This window comes from Poecilia formosa, unplaced genomic scaffold, assembly GCF_000485575.1.
Source record: "Poecilia formosa unplaced genomic scaffold, Poecilia_formosa-5.1.2 Scaffold97, whole genome shotgun sequence".
Lineage (NCBI taxonomy): Eukaryota > Metazoa > Chordata > Actinopteri > Cyprinodontiformes > Poeciliidae > Poecilia > Poecilia formosa.
In genome coordinates, this window is record NW_006800036.1 from 1,442,164 (window position 1) to 1,467,401 (window position 25,238).

Here is a 25,238-nt window from a genome sequence, read left to right on the forward strand (position 1 = left end):
TCCTACGATCATTTTTTTCTTATCTCCTAAAAGCTGCAGATCCCTGACCTTAATCGACAGAAATAATCTGACTGAATAAATATTATCGTGTTTTGTTTTTTGTTTTTTGTTTTTTCAACTTTTTGAACTGAATTAGTGAAAAATAATTAACCTAAAACGTTATGATTCACTGAGATGCACCTTTGAAAAATGAAGGACAGGGGCTTTTCAACACTAGTTTTCAGGATGGCTTTGTGATGGTGGTGAAGGAGGTGGAGGGAGTGTTGATGGAGGCTGAACTTCCTGTCTGTCTTTTTTGTATCAGTGCATTGAGAAATAAGTGAGCGCGGTGAAAGGAGCGTATTCATTCAGGAGGGACCTTGACTGGCGCAGGCAAAGCCTGGAGAAGGAGTGATTCAGAAGCATAGCTGAGCGACGAGCACAGAAAAGCAATCAGAGGAAAACGAGGGTGCATAACAGCAATACCTAGTGAACATAAAAAACACGGATTTTTTAAATTTATTTTTAAATAGATGAAAACTTCTTAAATCTCACCCTAAACCTTGCGCGTCTCCCGTCCCCTTCAAACTCACTTCAACTTTGGATAAAATCGACTTCCAGCAGATTTCGCGAATGCGCCGAGCGCGCAGGAACTACTTGGCGATCTTTCTCTTTTTCTGTCGTGCGTATTTACGCCGGTGGATGCTTTTGTGAGACGGAGCGATCGCTTTGGCCGAGTGGGTGCGTGTTCGTGTGCGGGGCAAAGAGGATCAGCCGGAGCAGTCAGAAGGATGCTGGAAGGCAATGCCTGCAGAAAGAGAGGATGAGATTTGTCGAAAGGCGCTGGAACTGCTCTCCGACCTGTGTTCAAAGGGAGAGGTGCAGGACGACAACTGTCTGGATTTCATCTACTACTTCAGGGACCTCGCCAGACCGCGCTACACGGACTCAGGTCAGGCTCTGTGACACAAAGCCTTTCACTGTAGTTACTGTTGAGTCAGAATCAAGGCTGTATTATATCATTATATAGTGAGTTTGTGGAGCTATTTGAGAAGATGTTTTAACAAGAGTGAAGCTTTTTTTTAAAATTATTATTTATTTCAACAGCTGCGTTGCACTATAATGAGAGGGACCTTTTCCGCTTTAAAGAAACTAAATGTAACATTTAAACAGATCACACGTGTTCTACCTGATTTTAAATTGAATCACAGAATAACACTTTAATTTCTGTTTTTTTTAAATCGATGGTCAGTTTAAGAAAGGAGGGCAACCCCTGATTTTCTGATGTAAAAAGTAAAAATAAATAAATAAAATAAAATAAATAACATACACCAACAGTTTTTGCATGTTCCAAATTAACTAGCAATTCAGAAGTTTAAGCTGTAAACTTGTTGCTCAGATCCTTTAGATCCACTGGATTTAAAGCACTTTAGATCTGAGTGTGTGAGCATCCCTTTCCTTCACATTGGCTGGATAGAACTGCTGGTTTTATTTGCTGTTCACTCGGCCAGACTGGAAAAGGGAGAAAGAGAGAGAGAGAAGCAGCCCCACCCATTATCAATCACAACTCCCAGCACTAAGATCAGCAATGTAAACCTTGAGGATTCATTTTAAATCCTTTGTACAAACCAGGGGTGCTGCTTGACATAAAACCATAATGGGGCTCTCAATATAAATAAAATCCTACTTTTTCTTTTAAAGAGGCAATATTATGTAAAGCTTTACATCTTGATATAATGTTATTCCCTTATCGAAAACATATCTGGAGTTTCATGCATGTTTGATAAATCCTTTAGTCTCCTTTGGCAACCATTAAGCTGTGCAAAACGCCTGGGTGGACTGAACGCTGCCTTTGAGTCGCAGCTCTTCTTCAGAGCTGCACAGTTTGCAAGATACTGAACTTCCACATCAACTGCCCCGCTCAACTCCTTCAGACTGCCCAGCAGCAATTAGCAAACATCTGGTGGAACTCTGCTGAGCTCATTACATGAGCTACTTGTAAGTGTAAAGCTAGCAAAAACATGGAACAATGTTGTGATGACTGTCTGAAGGCAGAGTTTCAGAATAAGTGGGAATTTTTAAAGAGACAGACATTTAATTCAAAGGTGTTAAATTACTAAGTCAAATTTCTTATGAGTCGTATTTGATGTATAGTATTTTTTATAGCAACTGAAGTTAACAATAACTTGATTGTGCTATAAAATGGCATTAAGTGTCTGGTACCCCCCCTTAAAATCACATTAAATTGATAAGAATGTTTTCCAATGAGACTCTTTTCCCAGATAAAAAAAGTACCTTAAAATAAGCAGGTATTAAACATACCTTTCATTAAGCCAGCATTACTGTATTAAATTCTGTTTGCGTTGTCTTAGCAGTAGTTCAGATTATCCACCCTTTTTTTTGGTTGGGACGAATGGCCCCTTTGATATGAACCCGAGTGTTGTTTCGTTATTGAACTTCTGTGCTCATTATGGAGTCTTCATAGCAAACACGATGTTCAAGCAAAAAGGGTGTCCATCTGTGCTCTTGGGACCAGGACATCTTAAGTCGTAGTTTGATGGTCAACTTTGTTGTCGTCTGAGCTGCAGAAGCATGTCTTAAGCCCTCGGGTGAAGAAAGGGAAGTGGTGCGCCACCAGCACTGTTTATGGTTGGAATGGTGAGCTGCTGACCTCAACTTGGAACGTCACGGGTCTGTGGGGAGAATCCTTCAAAGATGAGATTAGATCTTCTAATTTTGAAGACATTAATAGGTCCCTGACATATTCTCTGTCATTATTTAATAAATAGAAATGTTTTATATAATTCTAACTTACCTAACTTAAGAGACGTTTGGTCTGCACACAATTTAAGCTAATTGTAAAGATATTCTGCATCTAAAACCACCATGAAATATATCTATATCACTCTATTAAAAATGAATGGAAATACTTGTACTGATGGACTTGATAGACGACATGCAGTGCATGTCCACACGTTTTGTTCATTTTACTATTTCCCCCTTATTAAATTGTAACAAGTGCACCCTTTCAAATTTTTACAATCCATTATTAAACGTGTGTGTTGGAAAGAAGGTTCAAGCTACCAGATTGGTTCCCCAGAGACAGTGTGACCCACTTCCTCTTGTAGACTACTATTAATGTTCGCACAAACACGGTTTGATTCCCAACAACCAATTTTCCCTCTGATCATTGTGGGAGAGGCTGGAGATTAGCAGTGATACTCAATATTTCTGTTTTTTTTTTTTCATTTTGGCAGCTGTAAGAGTCTCAATGTGGACCTTGTGCAGCTGAGGCCCAAATAAGTGGCTCACAAAAACAAAAAATAGTCACAACAAAGGACAGTTTTTCTGCTTGTGTCTTGGGGTGTATAGTATGGAATAGGATCATTCGAATTGTTTATTGAACAGTTTGGTTAAACTAATATTATATAAATATTAGCAAAATACAATTGATTGAAACTGATCCTGACGTATAATCAGCAAACCCCCCCAAAAAAGCTGATGACAGGAACTAAAACAATTTATGTTTGATTAGCTTTATATCAGTTTGGGCATATAATTGAAATTGAACAAGTGAATGATTGAAATGACCTATTTCTACTTCTATGAACCTATTACCAGTAACAACTTCTCACGTTTAAAATTCTGAACTACAAATTCTTGAGAAGATTATTAGACGTAGCGGTCAATCACGTTTTCATAGCTCAGGGCCAGGCTGGTTTGGGTGGCTTTAAACCCCTCATATGAGGAATGATTACATTCCTCATAAGGAATGTAATCATTTGAAAACAGCTTTTTTGTTTTTACTCAGTTTCTCTTGGATTAACTTAAAAGACTTACTGGGTCAATGAAGCCTGGCATGAGACCTTAGTCCAGTTTCTTCAGCAATGACCTTCTGTGGCTTATTCTCCTTGTGAAAGTTGTCATGACTACCGAACTACTGCCAATAGTGCAATAGTATGATGCAGCTTCCTATCCCTTGCCCAATGGCATGCCTAATCGCCCTTCTTTGAGATTCAACATGGATAAGCTGGTTAATGGATGGATGAATGAATGGATGAAAGATTTTCCCCATTTGCTGGGAAAGAAATAAAAATGTAGAATTCGGGGAAAAAAAAATTGTTTGATATTTGTTGATTTTGAAATTTGCTCTCAGCGAACGAGAAGAACTATCTGCATTTTTAACAGCAGCTTATTCTATTGTGTAAAGAAAAGATATTGAACAACAATCACGAAAAACTGCAATGTGTGCAAAGAAACATTTGCATTTCACTTTGTAAAATAATGGATACATACAAACAAGCAAGAATTATGGCTCTAACTGACCGGTAAAATAGTCTTTGTACTTGTGCCACACAGATTACAATCAGTCGATACTGAAACTTCCAATACAAACCAAACCTGTTCACAGAATCGGTTCTTTACATTCTAACGGCTCCGCCTGACGTGTGGCGAAAATTGCAGAACAGTTGCGTGCAGCCCATTTATAAAGACCTTTAAAATCTGTGGTCAATTGTAATCAATTCACCTGTGCACTGTGAAAGGTGAACATGTTTTTGCTGCTGTGAAATTTGTAAAACTGTATTACTACTGTGCCACTATTTTTATGTGGGTGCTTGCTACTTGATGGGACTTCACAATGCCGCCTGCTGTGGGTGCTAAGATTGGTGGCACAATCACAAAGTCTGCTTTCTTGCCCATATTTTCTAGTTTCACAATTACTGCACATTTTTAGTATGCCTCTAGGAAACTTTTGTACTATTTTCAGGTTAAAATAGATTATTTAGGTTTACTGTACTCTATAAATTTGTTCTTACAAGTGTAAACTTAAATAGATATGGATTGTGGCTGTAAAAACGATTAAACTCAGTGGCTAAGTCTCTCTTTGCTTTTCCCTAAAATGTGTCTGATTATTTCAGGCTTCTGGTGCAGCTTCATGCAGGAGGATAATGTGCAAAGCAAATTCCATGATGGTTTTCACAAACATTTGCTCAGTTTCTCTGTTTAAAGAGGAGATAAGACATAAGTGCAATTTTTATTATCCCAACTTGTTCTACCTAAGTTGATTTGTTCAATGTCTTTTTGAACATAAAAAAAGTCTGCAGTTACAAAATCTGAGGTACGATTTGAGCTACGATTATCTCACAAAATACATAATTTGCCGAGTTCAATCAGCATCGTTTTCAAAGTCTAGGTTTGTTCTTTTTTCACTTGATTGGAACATTTTCAAACACCTAACTAGGTCAGAGTTACTTTGATGGCAGCGTACAGAACGGTGTACTGACTAAGATGGTGTCTGGACACTATGTGCAATGCTACATAACTATACTACTCAGATCCAGCCGTGAAAACCGTATGCGTCCTCCTAGACTCAATGATTGGTACAGTCACAATAGTGGCATGTCTAAGTACTTTTTTAATTTGGTACATCTGCTGAAATCCCCATAACACCATGTGGTTTTAAAAATGCTCCACCATAACCAGTCTATGTACCTGATATTGTAATTTATCTAGTTTGATATCAAGATAAGTCAAGCTGCCACAGTTGATCTGTTCAAGAAAATGTGCAACATGGGTGTCAAAACTAACATTTATTATTTGTCGTTATAGATTTTTTGAGACAAAAACTAGTTATAAAAATAAATAAGATTTTGAATAACTGAGACCAAAAGACATCAAACTTTGACATGGGGAAGGTTGCTGCTGGGAAAGTAACTCATGTGACTTGCACTAAACAGATTAAAACTGTATGTGTTACAGTTTCAATCTGTGTAGGTACTTTTGGCGGTATTTGTACTCCCAAAAGTACCATATTTCATTTTATCCTGTGTAAAAAGCTGAAACAACATAAATACTTGTCTGCTCAAACTTGTAGCTAGCTGTATCTATAACTATGCAGGATGACGATTTTAAGTGTTAAACAAGTTTGTTTCATATTCTATCAAGCAGAACAGATTGAACCAAATCACACACATGAGAGCAATGTTGAAATTTAAATGTTTGAAAGGCAAAACTACGTTCATTTCTTGGTCTCCAAGTTGGGAGATTGATTAAATGCCGAGAGAAACAGGTTTGGTTTCATTACACCCTTGATTGCATTTTGGAGGTATCGTTGCTTGGCAACATGACATTATTGGATATTTGGTTTAGAAATCTTCAAGCCTCTGGTGATGTTCTTGAGTGAACCCAATAAAGTTAATGACTCCTCTCTCCTCTCCTCTCCTCTCCTCTCCTCTCTTAAAAATGTCTATGAATGTATGTACAGCTCTTATCTTTCAGCCGTTTGTAAATGTTCTTCTAAAACATGACTGCCATTGAAAGACCCTTTTCCCTCAGTCTCTGTGTGCCTGTTATTGACCCACAACTGACTGGGCTGTAACTATTTCTTGAGCTGAAACATGTTTTGAACATAGAAGATTATTCCAATTGGAAATAGAAGCATTTAACGAGATAGCCACAGGCTGCAACTTGACCTGGGTCTGTACGTGATTCTACACCTTGCAGAAAACAACAATTCTGTCATAATCATTGGCTTTCTCTGTCTTACCTGCTTGGAGTAACAGTGTAACCGTAAGGTTGAATCATTTACTGATATTAGGAAGCTTATGGGATGCATGCCAGAGTAGTTGTGAGTAGTGTTGCCTCAAAGAAAGAAGGTCCAATGTTCAAATCCAGGCCAGGGGTTCCTGTGTTGAGAATATCTGTGTATGTTTAGGTTTTCTCCTGGTACTCTGGTTTCTTTTCACAAGTTAATTGGTCACTCTGTAGGCTCACACATATTTCATCTGGAGCCGAACAGTCAACCCGCAGTCATGTGGTTTCGAACTTGAGGGACACTGCGCTCACTTCTGTATACATCACGCAACTACCCGTGTGTGTTTCTCTTCTTTCCGTGAATCCTGTTTTGCTTCTGCAAACCTGTTAGGAAAAGAGTGCCACACATTTCTGCAGACAGCCTTCTCCACGAACAACGACGTTACCGTTTCCATCCAGAAGTTATTAACCATTCGTAAGTCTTGTTATTATGGTATTATTTAGTGAAGAATTGGATAAATGTGCATAATTCCTTACCTCATCAAATAGACATTCCTCAGATGTATCCATGTCTCCTGCAGATACAAAAACCTGATTTGTGAAAGATTTCAGCAAATAGAATAAACTATTAAAGCCACTTTTGTGCAGTTTGTGCCGTTAAAATTTCAAAGCAAAGTGGAGCACTTTGGCCTGTTTTGGAGCTCAGAAACGAAAGCTGCACAAAGAACAGTTTTAACGGCACAAGCCAGCTCAAACGAAGCTCTAAAAAAAGTAGACCACTATGGTTTGTTGTAGAGGAAATGGGGGGATGGTGACCTCTGGATGACTTAAAAAAGATGTCATGTCTACATGTTTGCAGTCAACAATAGTCACCCCACTGTTGCCAAGACAAAAAAAAATTGTATCGGCCAAAATCAGAATCAGCAGGTCGGGTTTTTAAAGATTTGTAATCAGTGATCGGTCAGAAAACTTTGATGTACAGCTAAGTATACTCTTGCAGTTTCCATTGGATTTAGGAGGAAAAGTAGAAGTCATGTGTACCTTTATCAAAGTTAAAGAAAACAAGTATCAATGTCCATCAATTCATAGTAATTTATACGAATAGTTATTAAGCTGCTTTAAAGCATTTCAGTTCCATGATAGTAAAGTTTATTCAGAACAAGAAAACATTTATGACAGCAACCAATTTTTCAGAAGTCCACTTTCTGTCAAATTTACTACAAGGCAAGACAATGCAGAAGAATTGTATAAAAGGCCCAAGACAAACAGATTAATATTGAGTAAGTAGATTACACAACCTTCATGTTATACAGTTACAGATTAAGACTTTTTCCATAATAAAGTGTGTTTTTGGAAAACTAAACACATTGCTAATGCACAAGCACTTTATACCAACTGTAGAGGAAAGGGATGGGGAGCTGATAATTTGGGCTTGTTTTGCAACCATAAGACAATTTTATTTGACCTAATCTCCAGCTGAAGTACTGGTAAATCAATTGATTATTTATGAAAAAAGAACAGAAGAAACAAATCTTGCTTAACATTGTAAAGTGGCAGCTGTGGTTGTGCTTTTATTTTAAGAGCTAAACATGTGGAGCTGGCAGCATATTGAACCCCCAAAGGTAGTGGGGGTGGGATTTTTTTTTTTTTACTTTCCATTTTTTGGCTGTGCATCACAATTCTCAGTTCAAATAAGCCTTAGACAATCATCAGCCACACTAAAACCCGCTGTTTGTGTACACAGTGCCTCATCAAAGGGAGATTTAGTTGAAATCAATAAAAGCAGCCGTTGCTATGTCAGTTCACTTTGGGGTTTTAAAGTTGTATTAGCTTCAGGGGCAGTAAAACACCTCTAGTGTAGCAGTCTATTTGACACAATGTAGAGTAAAACACTATCACTGATCTTCTTTGTGAAATTCTGTTTCACCCTAATGCATCATGATTTTACTGGACTAGCCAATAGTAAAAAGATGCTCTTCGGGAGTCTTTAAATGACAACCAACCAAGTAATTGAAATTTTTAATTATTGATTGCACTACATTGATCATCTTGAACTATTATTGGTTCTCAGAAACCTTGATTCTGTTACCATTATTTCTATATTTATTGTCACATAAAAAAGAAGCAGCCCCACTGCAGACAGTTTCTTAGCAAACCTCTGACCTTTTTTTAATTATAATTGTTGACTTCCTTCAGTGACGAATGAGCTTACTGATTAACAGAATCCAATTAACTCAATAGAGTGGAGACCTGACTGTCTTGATTGCACCCCGCAAAAGGACTTCAAAGGAAGGGACACCCAACGGGTTTCAAAAAGGCTTTAAAAAGTTAATTGACTCAGACTAATGGATTTTGTATGTTTTTTTTTTTTTTTACCCAAAATAGGAGGTAAAAAACATCAAGGAGACAGCGATGCAGGTAGGATTGTGTCACGAAAACATGTCTGCTGAAAATAAAAGCAGGTAGTAATTTTTTTATTGTCTCTGTAACAATAAGAGCAAAATTGAATACAAGAGAAATCACAACGCTGACAATGTTTTTAAAGTCACCTGCGTTCCAATCTGTTCTGTGGCCACAGGTGCACAAAGTTATGGAAAGCCTTCCTGGCCACATGCACATGACCATTTCATGTTACTTTGATGTGACCTCGATGCGTAAACAACGCACAAACAACTCATAAAGCTCAAATAACCATCATTACTTGTCGAATACATGTCAAGAGTCACATTTTGCAAAGGCGCAAACAGCGTCTATTTATGCCGCTTTCTGGCAGTCTGATTTGGGTCTCGTCTCATTGGCTGTTTCTGATCCTCGGCTAAACCAGTTCATTAAAGAGGGTGATCCTCCCGCTCTTCACTGCTGGAATAACCTGCTGTCAATGTGCCTCACTGGTAAATCAGGTCTAGTTTTAAAGTCTGTTCCACATTTTGATCAATCATGAATTGTTTAGCTGCTGAGATACTGAGTTTTTTAGTTCAGCTGCCTTTTAGGTTTAATTATGTTTGATGAAACTCATAACAAGAACATACTTTTTTTTCACTACAGTCAGCATACTACACTGACAAAAATATGAATTAAATGAGCATGAACCTGTTCCTGGCACACCGATTCCACTTTCACAGCCACCTGCTTTGCTGACAAAGCCACTGGTAGTTGCTATGGAAACCATTTGACTATCCTAATTTCTACATCTTTGCATTTTAATAACGTGGTTTGAATTTAGAGGCATTATCATGGACAAGACTGCATTACAAAATTCAAGCAATGAACTATGAGAATGTTACAGTGTTAGACAGTCTGGCATTTTGTACACAACCCCTGGATTTAAAGTTATTTCCATTGAAGCTTCAGGTTGCTAAACACTTAAAGTATTTTAATTTCTCAGTCCTAAAAAAATAAAAGTGTCTAAAACAAAAAACTATCATTGGCTTGGTGTTCAAATAAATTCTGTAATTGTGGATGGATGGATGGATGGATGGATGGATGGATGGATGGATGGATGGATGGATGGATGGATGGATGGATGGATGGATGGATGGATGCGATTTAAATACATATCAGTCTAAATAACCTTCACCCATATTTTTGCATTTCATGTCTTGGAAGAATGCATAATTTCTGGAAACTCAAACCTTTTTTATTTTAAAAATTATATACATTTCTTTTCCAGAATTTTCAATGCACATGGGAAATTATCCTCCTTGAAACACCGTGGGTGCTCGATGGATCACAAGTTTTGGTGCTGCTCAACAGTTCAGATGTTCCTTCAGTTTGTTGGATCTAATTTGGAATGACTAGCAGCAAAGAAAACCATCGAGAGAGACATGTACAGGGGGACGCTCTCAGCTCTGAAACCCTTCCCCTGAAAAGCATCTGACCTCAGCAGACCGCCTCTGCCATGGTTTTTAGATGACTTACTGAAAGGCTGCTTCCCAAGAAAGATGTACTGGGGAGCATCATCTGTCTGACTCTACACTATGCTATTACCCAGCTGTTAAAGAGGAAGAACCTCTTCTCTGCTAATGGATAACATAACTCATGTTTGATGAGCTCAAATATCCATCAATCATTATGCATCCACTTCTGAATGTGTTGTGAACTCCCTTTGCAAAAAAGATGTGTAGTAAGGCTAAAGTTTTTTTTTTATCTTGTCATGGCAGAGTATTTTTATTTTTTTATTTTTTTCCAAATACAAACCTAGCTTATTCATCCACAGTTTTCTACTCAGGTTCATAATACTTTTCTATTGCATTGCTTCTGTCTCTTTTGACTTTAGCTCCAGTTGTCATTTAGATAAAACCACATTTATACTAATAAGCTCCAGAGTGAATGACATGGTGGAAGTTTCACTAATAGAAGGGACTCATCAATGCCTGTGATTGAACTTAATTGATACCAATTTTCTGCTATACGGTTTGCAGTCTAAATGGAATAGGAATTATGGAAGAAATACTACTGTGTAGGTGAACATGTGCAGAAACATGCACATAAAACTGAATTGTTTTAGTTTAAATCAGATTGTTTTCATTTCCGGGGAGTTAATTTTGAATCTAATTTGATTAAACTTAACTTGACTGACAACCAGTGCACAGAGAATCCTAGTTCTTGTCTGTTGTTTGCTGTCATAGATCTGGATATATCTTTCCTCCTCAAATAGGATTAGATACATAATATGAACAAGTAAACTGATCTGTCTAAGATTTATTAACAGGAAACACCATGAATGATGTGAAATTCTTACATCCTAGAACAAGTCTCTATAATTTTTGACTTTAAAATAAATGTGCCTCAGTGCTGCACCCTTGTGCCTGTCAATGAAACACCTGGTTCCTTAGGTGGACAAGGACTCGACAATTAAGGGAATTTCGGGATAAGTTCAAAGAGTTAATGTAAACAATTCTCAATCAATTACAAAGCAAAATGTCACTTGTCATGATGCAGAGAATCCGTCCCTGCGGTGGAACTTCAGCTTAGTCCACTTGTGAGTAAAGAGAAGCAGCAAACCAGGAACCAAACTTCAGTTCTTATTCTCTATGCTACACCCCCTCTAGAGGGTCTTACTCCAAAACCTTAAGCCTCTGTGATGTTCAGCACTTAAGTGTGTGTATGTGTAAGCTTGCAACTGTGAGCGTGTATGCAGGCTAAAAAGCACTTCCTCTATGATTATGAAATTACCTTTGTACTCAGATGAAAGGTGAAACTTACTATCCCAATCTCTCTTACTATCCCAAAATAAACATAACTAGAGCATTTTAGTGGGGTAGTATTTACTGTTTTAGATTGTTTGAGGTGTTAGCTTTCTGTTTAAAACAACTAAACACTTTACAAACAAAGTTGGAGAGGCACCAAGTATTTCCTGCCTCCATGTCACCATACACAGAGTTTACTCTACTCAACTTCCTTTGCATGCTTTTCAATGCATTTCCAGTCTAGCACCTGCTCTTCTCATTTCACAGCAATTTACTGATTGACTATGGAGCGAGTAGAATCGAGAAGGTTTTTACTGAGTTGAGCAGAGAAAAGTTAATAAGACTCAACTGTGTCAATAAAGAGAGAAATCCACAACCATAGGAGCGTGCATAAAACCAAAGCATAATTTTACTATGTCAACTCATTGTATTGTCAAGAAATATACATGCATTTTATGGAGTGCATGAGCCACTACAAAATGGCCCACAGTTACAGTTAATAGAGGAAGACTCTGGTGGATGGATGTGGGGGTTCAAGCCAGAACTTGAGCCATCCATTTCTCAACACTACAGGTTCTGTGTGGAATAGAGTGAGGTCAAACTGAGTAAAGCCATGCTGAGCCACGAGAGTCAGTGGAAATGGGACATTAGACCAACATCATGTACGTCGCAACCTGTTGTATTAGAAGGCTTTTTTTGTCCTACAATCACAGATGAGTGAAGTTTTTAAAACTCTGCTGGATCATTAGCTGTGACAAAGTGAATTGAAACTAAAATTCAGCTTTTCAAAAAGTAATAGGAAAACATCTTATGTCAGTTGTAAAGCATGGCGGAGGATCTGTGATACTGTAGGTCTGTTTTTTGTTTTTTTTTTCCTCCCAAAAGGCTTGAGAACCTAACATTGAAAATGGATTGTTATGGTCCATCAGAATTATGATCCAAAATATATAACCAAATGAGCACAGAAATGATTCATGAAGATCCCATTCATGTTCAAACTTTGTAAATAGTTATATGAGAAGACTAAGTTTATCTTGAAGGTAACACATCATTAACAAGGTTGGAATGAAGGTGGAATTTTAAGACAACAGGGAAAGAACATAAAGCTTTGCAGACATGGAGAATAGTCACAAGTTCTGATGTCCCAGATTGATTATGCCAACATTTATACACTTAGTAGGTTAGTGCCACTTGGGTTGCAGTTGTGAAGACTGCTGCTAGAGATGGAGACTTGTTAAATTTTTGCATGATTATGCATTCTCAATGAAATATTTAGTAATAATAAAAATGCAACAAAATTGCTGCAAAACACTAAAAAAAGTTATTTTACTTTTTGTTTTAAGAGAAGTCATGATGAGAAAGGAAGGGAAACATATTTGCTGACTTGAAAAGCAATTTAAATATTTTAAGAACCCCACTCTGTGAACTGAATTGAAATTAGCCAAGTTTATCTTTATTTTCTGAAAAAGGTTATCTGTATTTCTATCCAATAATAACCTTATTGGATCAAAATCAGATAAGGTTTTGACCCGGTTAAGAGCAATATTTTATTGGTATTTTGATCCGATAATAATCTTGTTGGATCAAAATACCGATAAGGTACACCACAAATTGAAAGTATCCGTGGACTATACTTGCATGACTACATCATCTTTTGTAATAGTTGCATTACAAAAAAAAAAAAAAAGGTCACATTGTGTTCTCATGTAGGAGTCTGAACGAATGCAGCTTGCCATCCCTGGAACTCTGCTGTAGGTTTGTCTGTGCTAGCGTTTTTCACTGCCTGTTCACTGAACACCTGCTCTTTCTCTGCAGATGTATCAGTGAGTCTGCTGTCCCTACTGGTGACCACCTGTGGTCTGGCGCTCTTTAGCGTCTCTCTCTTTGTCTCATGGAAACTGTGCTGGTTGCCACTAAGTGGCCGTTTCCTCCCAGATGTCCTCAAGGGGGCGCACTTCCTGGGAGGAGATCAACAACCTGTCCTCACAGAGGTAAAGAAGTTGTTCCATGAGATGATGTTTCATTTTAGCAATGCGACCTATAATGGATACAGACTCAAAATTGACCTATGACCTATAACAAACAGCTCATTTATGTGTTATTGAATACAAATACTTTGTTCAAGCACAAATTCAGACATGCTTTGGAGTCCAGATGTACATGATAATTCTGGTTAAATGTTTGTGCGAGTTAGGACGTATGTATAAGGTGTATGTTTCATGAGCCAGGTGGCATTCTGGCATTCTTAAATACATGACAATTCTCTAGATCTGTCTTTATAACAAAATCAAGTTTATTTGTGTAGCACATTTCAGCAACAAGGCAGTTCAAAGTGATGTACATAAAAACATAATACAGTAGCCAATTATGAAACAATCAGCAACCATTACAAATTTTTCAAATGCCATTGCTTTGAAGAGAAGAAAAAACTATTCAACATGTTTTTGATTCGACGGTTATATTCACAGGTAATATTTCTGCCAACCTGTTTGTAGTAACATAAATGTTGCTGGATGCTGTCTAGGTGGACGGAGAAGAAAGGGAATACAGCGAGGATGGTTGTGTGAAGGAACCATCGGGCCCCCCTTCGGCTGTGACCGTGCCCGAGTCGGCCCTGAAGATAAGCCACACATCACCTGACATCCCGCTAGAGACCCAGACTAAAGTGGAGAAGAACCAAGTTCACACTCTGGCCAGAGACAGGGTTCAGAGGCAAATTACTGAGCCTACCTCGTCTGTACGGTTAGTAGAAATGAGTCCCTGAAGGTTTTGTTCCAGTGTTTGGAGTTCAATTCAATTCAATGCTGATGAGAGATTGAGTTTCACAAAACTCAATAGCTATTAGAAAACTATTTTGTTTTAGTTGCCTTGAAATAAAAATAGTTGCAATTGTGTGCTTGCAGATGACTTTATGAACATTCCAGTGGAAATTTGTAATTGGGGCAGTCGTGCGGTATTTGTCTTTGACATTACATTATACAGATTATTGCCATATAAATGGGAGAAAAGGGTTCTGAAATTATTTCACATTGTTTTATGTCACAGAAACCTGGCATTTTAAGAAGGATATATTAAGTTTTATATGCACCGGTTGCTTTGTGATTCCATAATGTTAAATGTGTCACACCTGATATGTCATAAGACTAACATACGTTTTCACAGGCATAACTCCATTCGTCGTCAGATGAACCTGTCTAATCCCGACTTCAACCCAGCTCAGTTTCAGCGCCAGGACTCCCTGTCCGGTTTGGGCCGGATAAAACCAGAGCTCTACAAGCAGCGATCTGTAGATGCTGAAGACGGTCGTCGGACTGACAGCTGCGGTCGTCTTCACTTCATCCTAAAGTTTGACTTTGACCTGGAGCAGCTTATTGTGAAGATACATAAGGCCCAGGACTTGCCTGCCAAGGACTTCTCAGGGACCTCTGACCCTTATGTCAAGATCTACCTGCTGCCTGACCGCAAAACCAAGCACCAAACCAAGGTGCACCGCAAGACTCTCAACCCAGTGTTTGATGAGGTGTTTCTGTTTCCCGTGGAGTATGCTGAGCTGTCAAGCCGCAAGCTGCACTTCAGCGTCTATGACTTTGACAGGTTCTCACGACACGATTTGATTGGCCAAGTGGTGGTGGACAACTTCCTGGAACTGGCTGACTTTCCCCGAGAAACAAAACTGTGCCGGGATATACAATACGTGACCTCGGTGAGAACGCCATCTTTTTCTCTAAATTCTGTTACCGTCACAGTTTTTGTCTTCTATTTTAAAAATATAGCCATCTTAGTAGTCTTATACAAACACAGTTCAGGTTATTAGATTTTATATATCTATTAAGATTAAATTGCTGTAAAAAAACAAAACAAACAAAACTCCATCTCAGTTTGTTTTTAGATGGGGAAAAAGCTGCTCAAACAAACAAAAAAAAAAAAAAAGAGCAAAAACTTCCATACATTCCTTTCATTGGAGCAGATGGAGAAACATATCAGCTGCCTTGCATCGTATTTTCTCTCCAAGTGGAGCTCATCTGGGTTTTCAGAGGCGAGGACATAGAAATATACTTAGACATAGTTAATGTTTAATGAAAGCAGTGGGAAACACTTGGGGGTAGTGACCCAGATCTTTGCTGACATAAGACCGGGGTTGGCTTGACAGAGATACAGCAACGCTGTCTATATTACATTATTCACTTAGATAAATCTATAGGAGTGAAAATCAGATTCTCCTGCCAGGAAGTCCCTCACGGTTTAGCTTCCTCATTTAGAAAGGCTCCAGTCCAGCATGAATCAGTTTGGGATCATTTCATTCTTTCTTAGCAGTTTCCGACGATGACACCGGATGACTGTGAATATTCCACGCAGCACAAATTTACAGGAATATTTGGAGAAGATGAAGGCAAATTCTTCTGCATATTTAGCTAGCTTAAACGAAATAACTTAGAAGCATTATGGGCAATTTAGAAGGAAATATGTTCACACACTGTAGACCAAAACAAAGGCAGACGATCCAGTTGTAAGAGATTTTGTGTTTGTAAGCAATATGAGGAAAGAATGGAAGCCAGTGATTTACAGTGTTAAATGTTACTCCGTTTTTGCTATTTGTGCACAATAATCAAAACTGATCTATTTGCTGATATGAGGATAATTCTAAACTTTATGTTTTTTTACTGTCAGTCACTATTTTGGTTATGACCCAATGCGTTTGAGAATGATATTCACAGTTCTTTGATGCAACTCTAATACCTCATGGAAATCCTGCTGAACAATAGACGGCAAAGCATGATCCATTCAACCCTCTGTTCTGTTGACGTTATGATGCAAACACTGTCTGCAGGCTTTGCATGAGTCCTTTTTATGCATTAATTCCTAGATCCCCATCACACACTGCTTTAGTCTTGCGTATCTATGATATGCGTATCTAAGATACGCGTATCATAGATACGCGTATCTTGCGTATCTACTTTACACCTTAAAGTAAATGTTGAACCACATCAGTTCTGCTCATCTGATATTACAGCATGCATAATCTGACAGTCAGATAAGTTTTGTTTTTAGAAAATTGCACCAAAAAACGCCATGCATACCAAAGATATGGTTGATGTAATAATAAATGCCTCAGGTAATAATTATTTTGCTTTTGATGCCAATTAGCTCTAAATTGAAATAAGAATTAGTTTAGACAAATTGACAAACATGGTATGCATTTCCAAAAACAACACATTATTTTGACTGAATTATAGATGAATAACCTTGTGGAGAGTTGATTCTTAGTTACTCACAGTAATGATCAATAATTTAATAAAGACAAAGAGTCCAATGTTTTGCTATTTAAACAGCAAAAATAACCAAATTAATTGTCTGAGTGTCAAGTGTTGACTGCGGTCACTCAGTTGGTCAGAAATACAGTAGTGATGCTTTTAAAACTTTATCCTTTAACCACATTTAGCTTACAGTAAGTGCTGTTGCAGCTAAAACAGCAGGGCATTTTGGGATGGTTTTAGTTAAATTTTATGTAACTTAGGGGCATTAAAGAGAAAGAAAAAAAAAACCAGGTGCACTTCCAGTTACCCAGGAAATCAGTCCTTGGTCAGCAATGTCTCTGAGTTTGGTCTCCATCTTAAAGAACTATTTTACTGGCCAAATGGTTGTGGTAGTCCCCACCACTTGTTACTACTCTGAGTTTTTGCTCAGACATAATCTGACATATGCGATAAAAGGAAATCCTAATGTCCGTCAACCTCTTGTATTGTAGCGCATGGAGAGAGCCATAGTGGCATGGGAACCAGAAATCTACCTCCTGATAACCCATCAAACCTCAGAGTTTAAAAGATTTGTCAGGAGGCACAAAACCACAGTGTTTTTATATAGTTTTACTACAACCACGAGAAAAAAAAAAATCAGATCAGAAGTTTCCCTATCTGAATATGATTGTTCTTTATTTCCATCCAGTTTTACATAAAAACAAAAAAGATGCGCCGCAGGATAAACTGGCACGTACGTGCTTGCACACAACCCAGAGGAGGATGTTCAGAGGCCAGAGAGAAGAGGCAGAGGAACATTAGAAGTGGAATAAAAAAAGTTAGAGGGAAATTGAAAAAAGTAATAAAAGAAAGAGAAAATTCAGAGAGCGTGCCCCTCAAATACCAGCTAAAAATTCTGGTTTTATTATTTTTCACTTTTGTTTGCACCACTCAAAACACATAGGTGAGAAAGAGGAGAGAAGAACTAAAAAAAAATAAAAAAAAAATAAAAAAATCTAGGCAAAATGAAAATGCAGATGTAGTAATGTATATTTTCACATATTCAATATGTTCAACACTTTATATCAGTGATACAGATAGAGCTGTTGTAATCATCAATTGCTGGATTTAAAAATCCAGCAGTCTAATTTATTAATGTGTAGAAAGAGATCCAAATAAGAATAGATGGGCATCGGTATAACCAGCATTTCTGATCTCCAACCATGTCATTTTTGATCGAACTTTGTCAAATTTTTAGACCCAATTCAATTCAACACAGGTCACAGTTTGCACTGCACATAATGCACAAAAACTATGTTGCTAGGAAACACAGCGACTGTGTAAAGAGCCGCTGCTTTCCAAAGGTGGGCATTTAGCAGACAAATAAACATACTTTCCAGAGTTGCTAAAGGCAAATGTTAAGGCGTGAATTACCAGTGGCGAGAGTTCACAAATCAAACTGCACCTGGACGACATGAAAGGATGTTTTTGGTCAGCAACAACATCCAGCGCTCATGTTTTCCACCAGCACTCTAATTTAACCTGTTGGTCTCAGGTTGTCATTCACAATGACAGGGGTGTCAAACTCCAGTCCTCAAGGGCTGCTGTCCTGCAGTGTTTAGATGTGCCACAGGCTGAGCCTTGCTAATGACCTAATTATTCTTTTCAGGTGTGGTGCAGCAGAGGCACATCTAAAAGTTGCAGGACAGAGGCCCTTGAGGACTGGAGTTTGACACCCCTGTCACGAGAGGACCCAAATTTGGGTCCTCTCGTGACAGACAGGTTAATGGGCATTGAACATACAAAGATATATTGTTTTAATAACTGAGAATACAGAACATGAAAAAAATCTTGTGAAAAGGGTCAAGATTCTTCTGGGTTTGTAAATATTCAAGCCTTGGACCAGTTGCTTGTGTGAAGCTGCTTTTCAGTCAAGTTGCTATGGGAAAGGGACGTATATTCATATAGCACCATTCATACACAGTGCAGTTAGACGTGCTTTTAAAGAATATTAAAATAAATGCTTTGACACTGGTGGAGGCATTTCAACCTTCATCAACATATTTCATGACAACTCTGAATTCTCTTACATTTGATTATTCTCATTGTGAGAGGGTCTTTTGTAACTGTGCTCACCTGCTTCTTTTTCATGTTTTAGTCATTGTAAGCCACTTCATACATTAGAGGTTGTTCTCTTGTTTTTCTAAACATTTTTTCTTCTCTTTAGCAGAAGCATGATGAGAAGCAGTAGCTGATAAATTATATTTAGTTCAGGCTCCTTGTAGAGGCCATAATTCAAAAAAAAGCAGAGTCAAAAATATCTCCAGCTAACTTATTCATATTCCAACTTTTTATTATAATAGGTAGCGGGTTCATTTTCCCTGTAGTTGCATGCCGTTTCTCATTCATTTTTAATAACTGTTGTTTTCAGGTCTTGTTTGAAATAATTGTTTCTTACATTTTTTCACACTAATTTGATTTGATTTGATTTATTTCATACTTTCCACAAGATAAAAACAGCATTAAAGTAGCTTTAGGGAAAGTTTAAAGAGCAATGGAGTGTAACTTTTACTCACGAATGATACTTTAGGGACCAGTCAGACTTTAGCAGAGCCTTGTGTCTCATAATTTGCCTTTAGATCAGTGGTCTCAAACTCCAGTCCTCCTCCAGTTCTGTGCTTCAGCACACCTGCCTCCAATATGAGCTCATTAGCAAAGCTCTTTAGAGTTTGACTGCATGCTAGTGAGACACTTTCACCATTTAAATCAAATGTGTAGGACAAAGGGACACACCTGAAGGTTGCAGGACTCTGGCCGTTGAGGAATGCCGTTTGTGTTCAGTGCTTAAGTTCCAGACATGGTCAAAAACAAATGGGAATTATTATAGAAACTTTTTTCATAAATTAAAAGTTTATGGAAAATCTCCCTTTCAGCACTTTATTACATCAAGCAGAAACGGTACGGTGTGTGGGTGTTCTTGATTTGTGTCACTCGGCTTGCTTGATGTGTGTTACATTGAATCCCTAATAATTATGGCTACAGGGAAAACTGATTAGCCCATAAAAACTGGGACAGAAATGAGCTATCATTACAGTGAGTGGGAGTAACAAGCACTCAGCAAATTGCCATTATTCTGGCTTGATTGTTGAGGTTTTCATTTGTTCTCTTTGTGATGGCAGAACTGACACTATCAAACAAAACGTTTAATTTTCTCCCCTTATATTAATATTTTGCTTTCTTGCTAAATAAAACTACATCACTTACTTGCTGGTGTTTCCTTTTCCACAACTGATATTTTTCATGGATTTACCACAAATATGTACTCCTTCATAAACTGAACAAAAAGAATCCCTATAGATACACATTTTCTGCAAGAATCTATAAAAAAAAATGCATGTGGCTCCTTTTTCTCGAGACCACTTGTTACCTAGAATTTTGTTGATGAGAATTTCTAAAGACAGCTGCTTCTTCATCAACTGATTAAGTTCAAAGCAACACAATGATCATTAGCCAGGCCAGCACTAAACGAGCTCTAACCTGTTTGTAGCCCGGTAACTAATGCAAGGACCCGGGGAAAACACTCCCACCTCGGAGCATGCAGACACATCTTGTTTGTTCGCAAATTTTGTTTTCTTCCCCTCCAGACTCAAACAGCATCCCTAGCTAAATGAGGTCAGTATAAATTGGGTTAGGTCCTCTTTTGAGGCATCTAACATGTGAAATGTGGCAGTTCTTGTCTCCTGTGTCAAAGTCAGAGGCGTCACAACTCCTAAATAGAATCTCCTATTAATCATGCATGCATCCATCTCATACTTCGATATCAGTCAGATGTGAAAGACATGTTTTCCTCTTTCTGCATATAACTACTATTATTCAGATTATTTAAGATCACAAGATAATATTTCAGTAGCCTCAAACTAAGCAGATTTTGACGTGAGAATGATTTCATATCATAAACAGCTTAATTTAAATTGTTACCTCTGCTTTCTTTATTAAGCTGTTCTGAAATGTGGAAGTTTGTCAACTTATCATCAGGTGCTTGTATGCTCTACTCATAGTGCTCCAGCAAAGAATATACTGTTGCCATGCAAAATACTTTATATGTGTAATATATATGCGCTCATAGGCACATACTTAAATATCTGCAAAGCCAACACTGTTTCTGTTGTCAATACCAGTTTAAATTACTTCCAGGCCTCTGACCTCTGGCTTGGTAGTGTTTTTATTTAATTATTTTATAGAAACCCATTTTCAGTTTGACTTTAAATAGTATTTTTTATTTAAAAATGTATTTTAAAAAGCCAGATATTGTTGATCGTTATTGATTTGTATAAACGAGTGTAAAACATTGCTGTAACTAATCATTCATTTATAGCTGTCTTCAAATATTTGCCTCAACAGCCTTATTGGGCTTAAAATATAGAGACTGATCCTGAGTGTTGTTCCTTACTCCTGTTGCCATTTTTGACACAGAAGTGGAAATATGACCTAGAGTTTAAATTATTTTTCATCTGTAAGGAAGGTCTGAAGACATGATAAACATTAAGTTTCTTCTGCCACTCTCTCCCAGTCCCCAAGCAGAACTAGGCTACATCCCTTGGGATATTGACTGGGACCCTGGTTAGTCCACTCTTCGATATGTGTGTGCATACATGCATGTTAATTGTGACTTCTGACAGAAAACATTCTTCTAACTATTCAGGATTATTTTCTGTGGACAGATTTTGAGATTAGAACCATACAGGAAAACAACAGGCATTATCTTTCAGAAGAAGACGGTGCCTTTAAGGGTTTTTTGTCACAGAGCACGCTCAGTACAACATGCCCCACTGTTCCTGAACCTGCTGATTAGTGTTGTGGGTGAAAATTAGTGAGCATCATGTGTAAGTTTTAATAAACTGCAACCTCAAGCTTGTAATAGCAACTCGTTGTGGATTCATGTTAAGGATGCAGCGCCTCACTGTTAATCCATATGCTGTTAATTGGTGGAAAATTAATTAAAACCTCTTCAGGAAGCCACACACGTCTGCCGCCTAGAAAAGAATCCTCTTCCCTTAACTTATCCCTTCACAACACTTTGACTTGATCTCTGCAGCGATAACTACACATCTAGTGTTTATTGTTACGTTTTATTTTAAAAAGAACATTTTACACAGTGAGACATCCGTAACATAAACAATTATTTTCCTTAAATTACAGAATTTTCTCATTTAACCTTGAAATTTGTGCTTTTTGAGGATTAGGAATGCACTGCTACATCAGTAAAAATCAGCCTTGGCATGGACAGGCTGCCAAGGCAGATTTTTGGTTTCTGCAAGTTCCAGGAGAGGTTTTCTGGGCTGGATCAACAAGTTCACTTCCCATTATGTGTGTGAGGGTTAGAGAAGTCATTCAGAAGCTATGAGCATGCATAAATCATCTGCGTTGACTTCAGTGCCGTTTGTTAGTTTTGTAACAATATATCAAGGTCCCAGGTGTTAGGTAGGGTAGCCTTGTAGCAGGACAGGCAGCTTGATTTAGCGGTGTAATCTGTGTGCATCTATGTGTCTTGATCATCAGAAAAGAAAGGAAGAGGACCAGGCTTCATCTTACCCAAACTGGGTTACTCTTCAAGTATAGCTTAATTAATTGTAACCTTTTTCGCATTGTGTTCGTAATGCACATTTTTTCATCTCTGACTGCTCTAAAAACAACTCACCAAGCAGCTGAGATGAACAATACACATATGTAAAAAAATAAATAAATAAATAAAAAATGGACAGACCCAGAGCTCTGGCATTTAAAAATCAGTATACGTTGCTCACTGCTTTGGAAAAGCAGGGAAAAGCAGCAGCCTGCTTAAGTTGTCAAGCAACTTAAGCAGGCTTCTTGACGACTGATTTATAAGGCCTAGGGCTGAAGTCCAGTTGCATATGATAATTTGAACAGATGAACTTGGCACCTTCAGGTACCTATAAATTATACCAAAGGATGAACCAGACATTTGGAAGTCCAAAAGTCCATTCCAGATATCACGCTTTATTTATTTTTCAATTTACTATGATGTCACTAAAGGAGGCAGTGTGTTTAGGGTGATAAATCAGAACATTACACAGACATGAAAATGTCACTTTGGCTTTCCTAAATTGCTAAGAGCAACCTCAGTGTGTGTAAACCTGTAACTTTGAAGAAAACTTTCAAAATTCTCCCTCATTATTCTGGAATTTGGCAAATAAATAATTTTGGTAATTGTAGCTAAAATGCTTTCAAATAATCCATGAGTGTTTGTGTTTTTTTTATGGTGTTTGTTTTTGATAATAGGGTTAGTAAATTGGTTTATTTATGTGAGCACATTCTGTCCATGTTCAGTTCATTTCCTGTTGTCCTTTATGTTTAGCTTCTTACTTATTTTTGTGTTTCTGTGTTCTTCCCTTTGTGCATTTTGGTTTATTCTCTTATGTTTGTGTATGTCTTTTTCCGATTTTGATTTTTCAATTTTATATCTAGTTCAGGTCCCTGTGTATTATCTGTGTTTATGAGTCTCCTTTCCCTCAGTCTCCCTTTTTGCTCTTATTTGCTCCAACAGCTGTTCCAAATTCTCCAAATTAGACTCCCGGTTCCCTTGTCATTGATCATGTCTCCTATGTATTTAAACTCCCTGGTCTCAATTGTTAACTTTGCTTCCTTTCGTTATGCCGCTCTGCTCTCTAGTTCTGCTTTCCTTGTGTCCTCTCTGTTAGTTTGCTCAATTCTGTTATTAAATTCTGTGCCTCTTTTGCTCCTGCCTGCATTTTGGTCCTGCATTAACAATGCAAACTCAGCTTAAACAGGAAAAGGTTCATCTGTGTCAGAATGTGAGGAAATAATGTTTCCTATGTAACCTGTGTGTAAATATCTAGTTTCACCTATATTAATAAGGTATACTGCTTTTACATGATAAGATTTAACAAGATCAAGCGTCTTCTCTTTAAAGGAGTATTCCATCTTACTGTGAAATTATTTAACCCCTACTTGAACTGGTAGGAAGCATTGTTGTAGTTGTTGGCATTAAAGAAAGACAAGGAAATAATATTCAGTTTTTGAATTAACCTAATGTCTTACTGGACAAAAAAAGTCATCAGATTTTATACCTCATGACAACTGTTCATTTCATTCACATACCTCAGCCTTTTTTAAGCTGCATCATTTATACACCCACATTTAGCCAAAGCTTGAAGTTCTTCTTTCTCCATACAAGAGGGAAGACAAACATATTTCATCTTCATATTGTCTGACAGTGAAATGACGATGATTAACTGCTTAATTACAAGTAAATCTGCTGTGCTTTGTCTACCATGCAAAGTGGCAGGAAAAGTCTGTTTTTGATAATAAGCTAATATCTATTAAGTGGCTACTATGTTTGTTTTTGGGGTTTTTTCAAAGTATTTTCAGTATACATGGACAGAATTAAAGCAAATATGCAAACTGAACTACAGAAGCCAAAAAAAAAAAAGTTTCACATTGTAACCCTTTGAAGATAACCTTACAATTACCTACTTTGAAGCTTGTGTACACTTCTAAATAATTAAGAAGTTTGCATGAAAGAGAAGCTTTCTACATAATACATAGAACTGTGGCCGGTAAACGTTTTAAGATAAAATAACCATTCAGTTCTTTTAAACTGCAAAAAACTGGCAGTTTGGACAAAATGACAATCTCACTATCCTTCACAGGCAGTTATACAGGATTTTTTCACTTAGCCTGATTCTGCCATGGTGTATTTATTACTGCTAAAGTGCAGTCAAGGCAGTGATTTATTTACTTCCAGTGTGCTCACTCAGGCAGATAGAGCTACTGTACTGTCGACAAGCTCAGAGAGAACAGGGTCTTTAGTTTAAACCCATTTAAAGTTTTAACAACTGACCTTAGTCACTGCTGTACTCAATATCTCTGATTTTAGCATATTAAAGGATTTCACTGTGTTTCCAAAACATGTAGGATTGTCTTTCTTTGGTTGACCCAACTAAAAAACCAGGAGATCGCGTGGCTTCTGCATCTTTAACTTCCTGCGGTCTCCCTCCACTCCCATTAAGTTGCTTTGGAACGTTTTTGATAACACTTTGCTGGTTGTTCCAGTAAACAAGCAATTCCCTTGTTGTGCAGCAGCAGGTTTATTTTGTCCCTTTTATCTCCAGGCATCTAGGTCTGTACAACAAGAGCAGAAATTGTTCCATGTTACACGACTGGCAAAAGTAAGAATACTGTCTGAACTTTTCTCACACAGAGGCTGGACGGCAAAACCGGAATCAAACTCATGTACTGTGTAAGAAATACTATAACATAA

General features: G+C 37.7%; 1 protein-coding gene across 1 annotated transcript in view; it reads left to right on the forward strand.

Moving 5' to 3' along the window:
- The first annotated feature begins 303 nt into the window (after positions 1-303).
- The window catches only part of syt9b (synaptotagmin IXb), a 34,862-nt gene continuing 9,927 nt past the window's right edge, over positions 304-25,238 (forward strand). The window contains exons 1-4 of the mRNA XM_007558580.2: positions 304-931; positions 13,518-13,693; positions 14,227-14,444; positions 14,865-15,405. Coding sequence (XP_007558642.1) covers positions 784-931; positions 13,518-13,693; positions 14,227-14,444; positions 14,865-15,405 — 1,083 coding nt within the window. The 5' untranslated portion in view covers positions 304-783. The remainder of the gene's footprint in view (positions 932-13,517; positions 13,694-14,226; positions 14,445-14,864; positions 15,406-25,238) is intronic.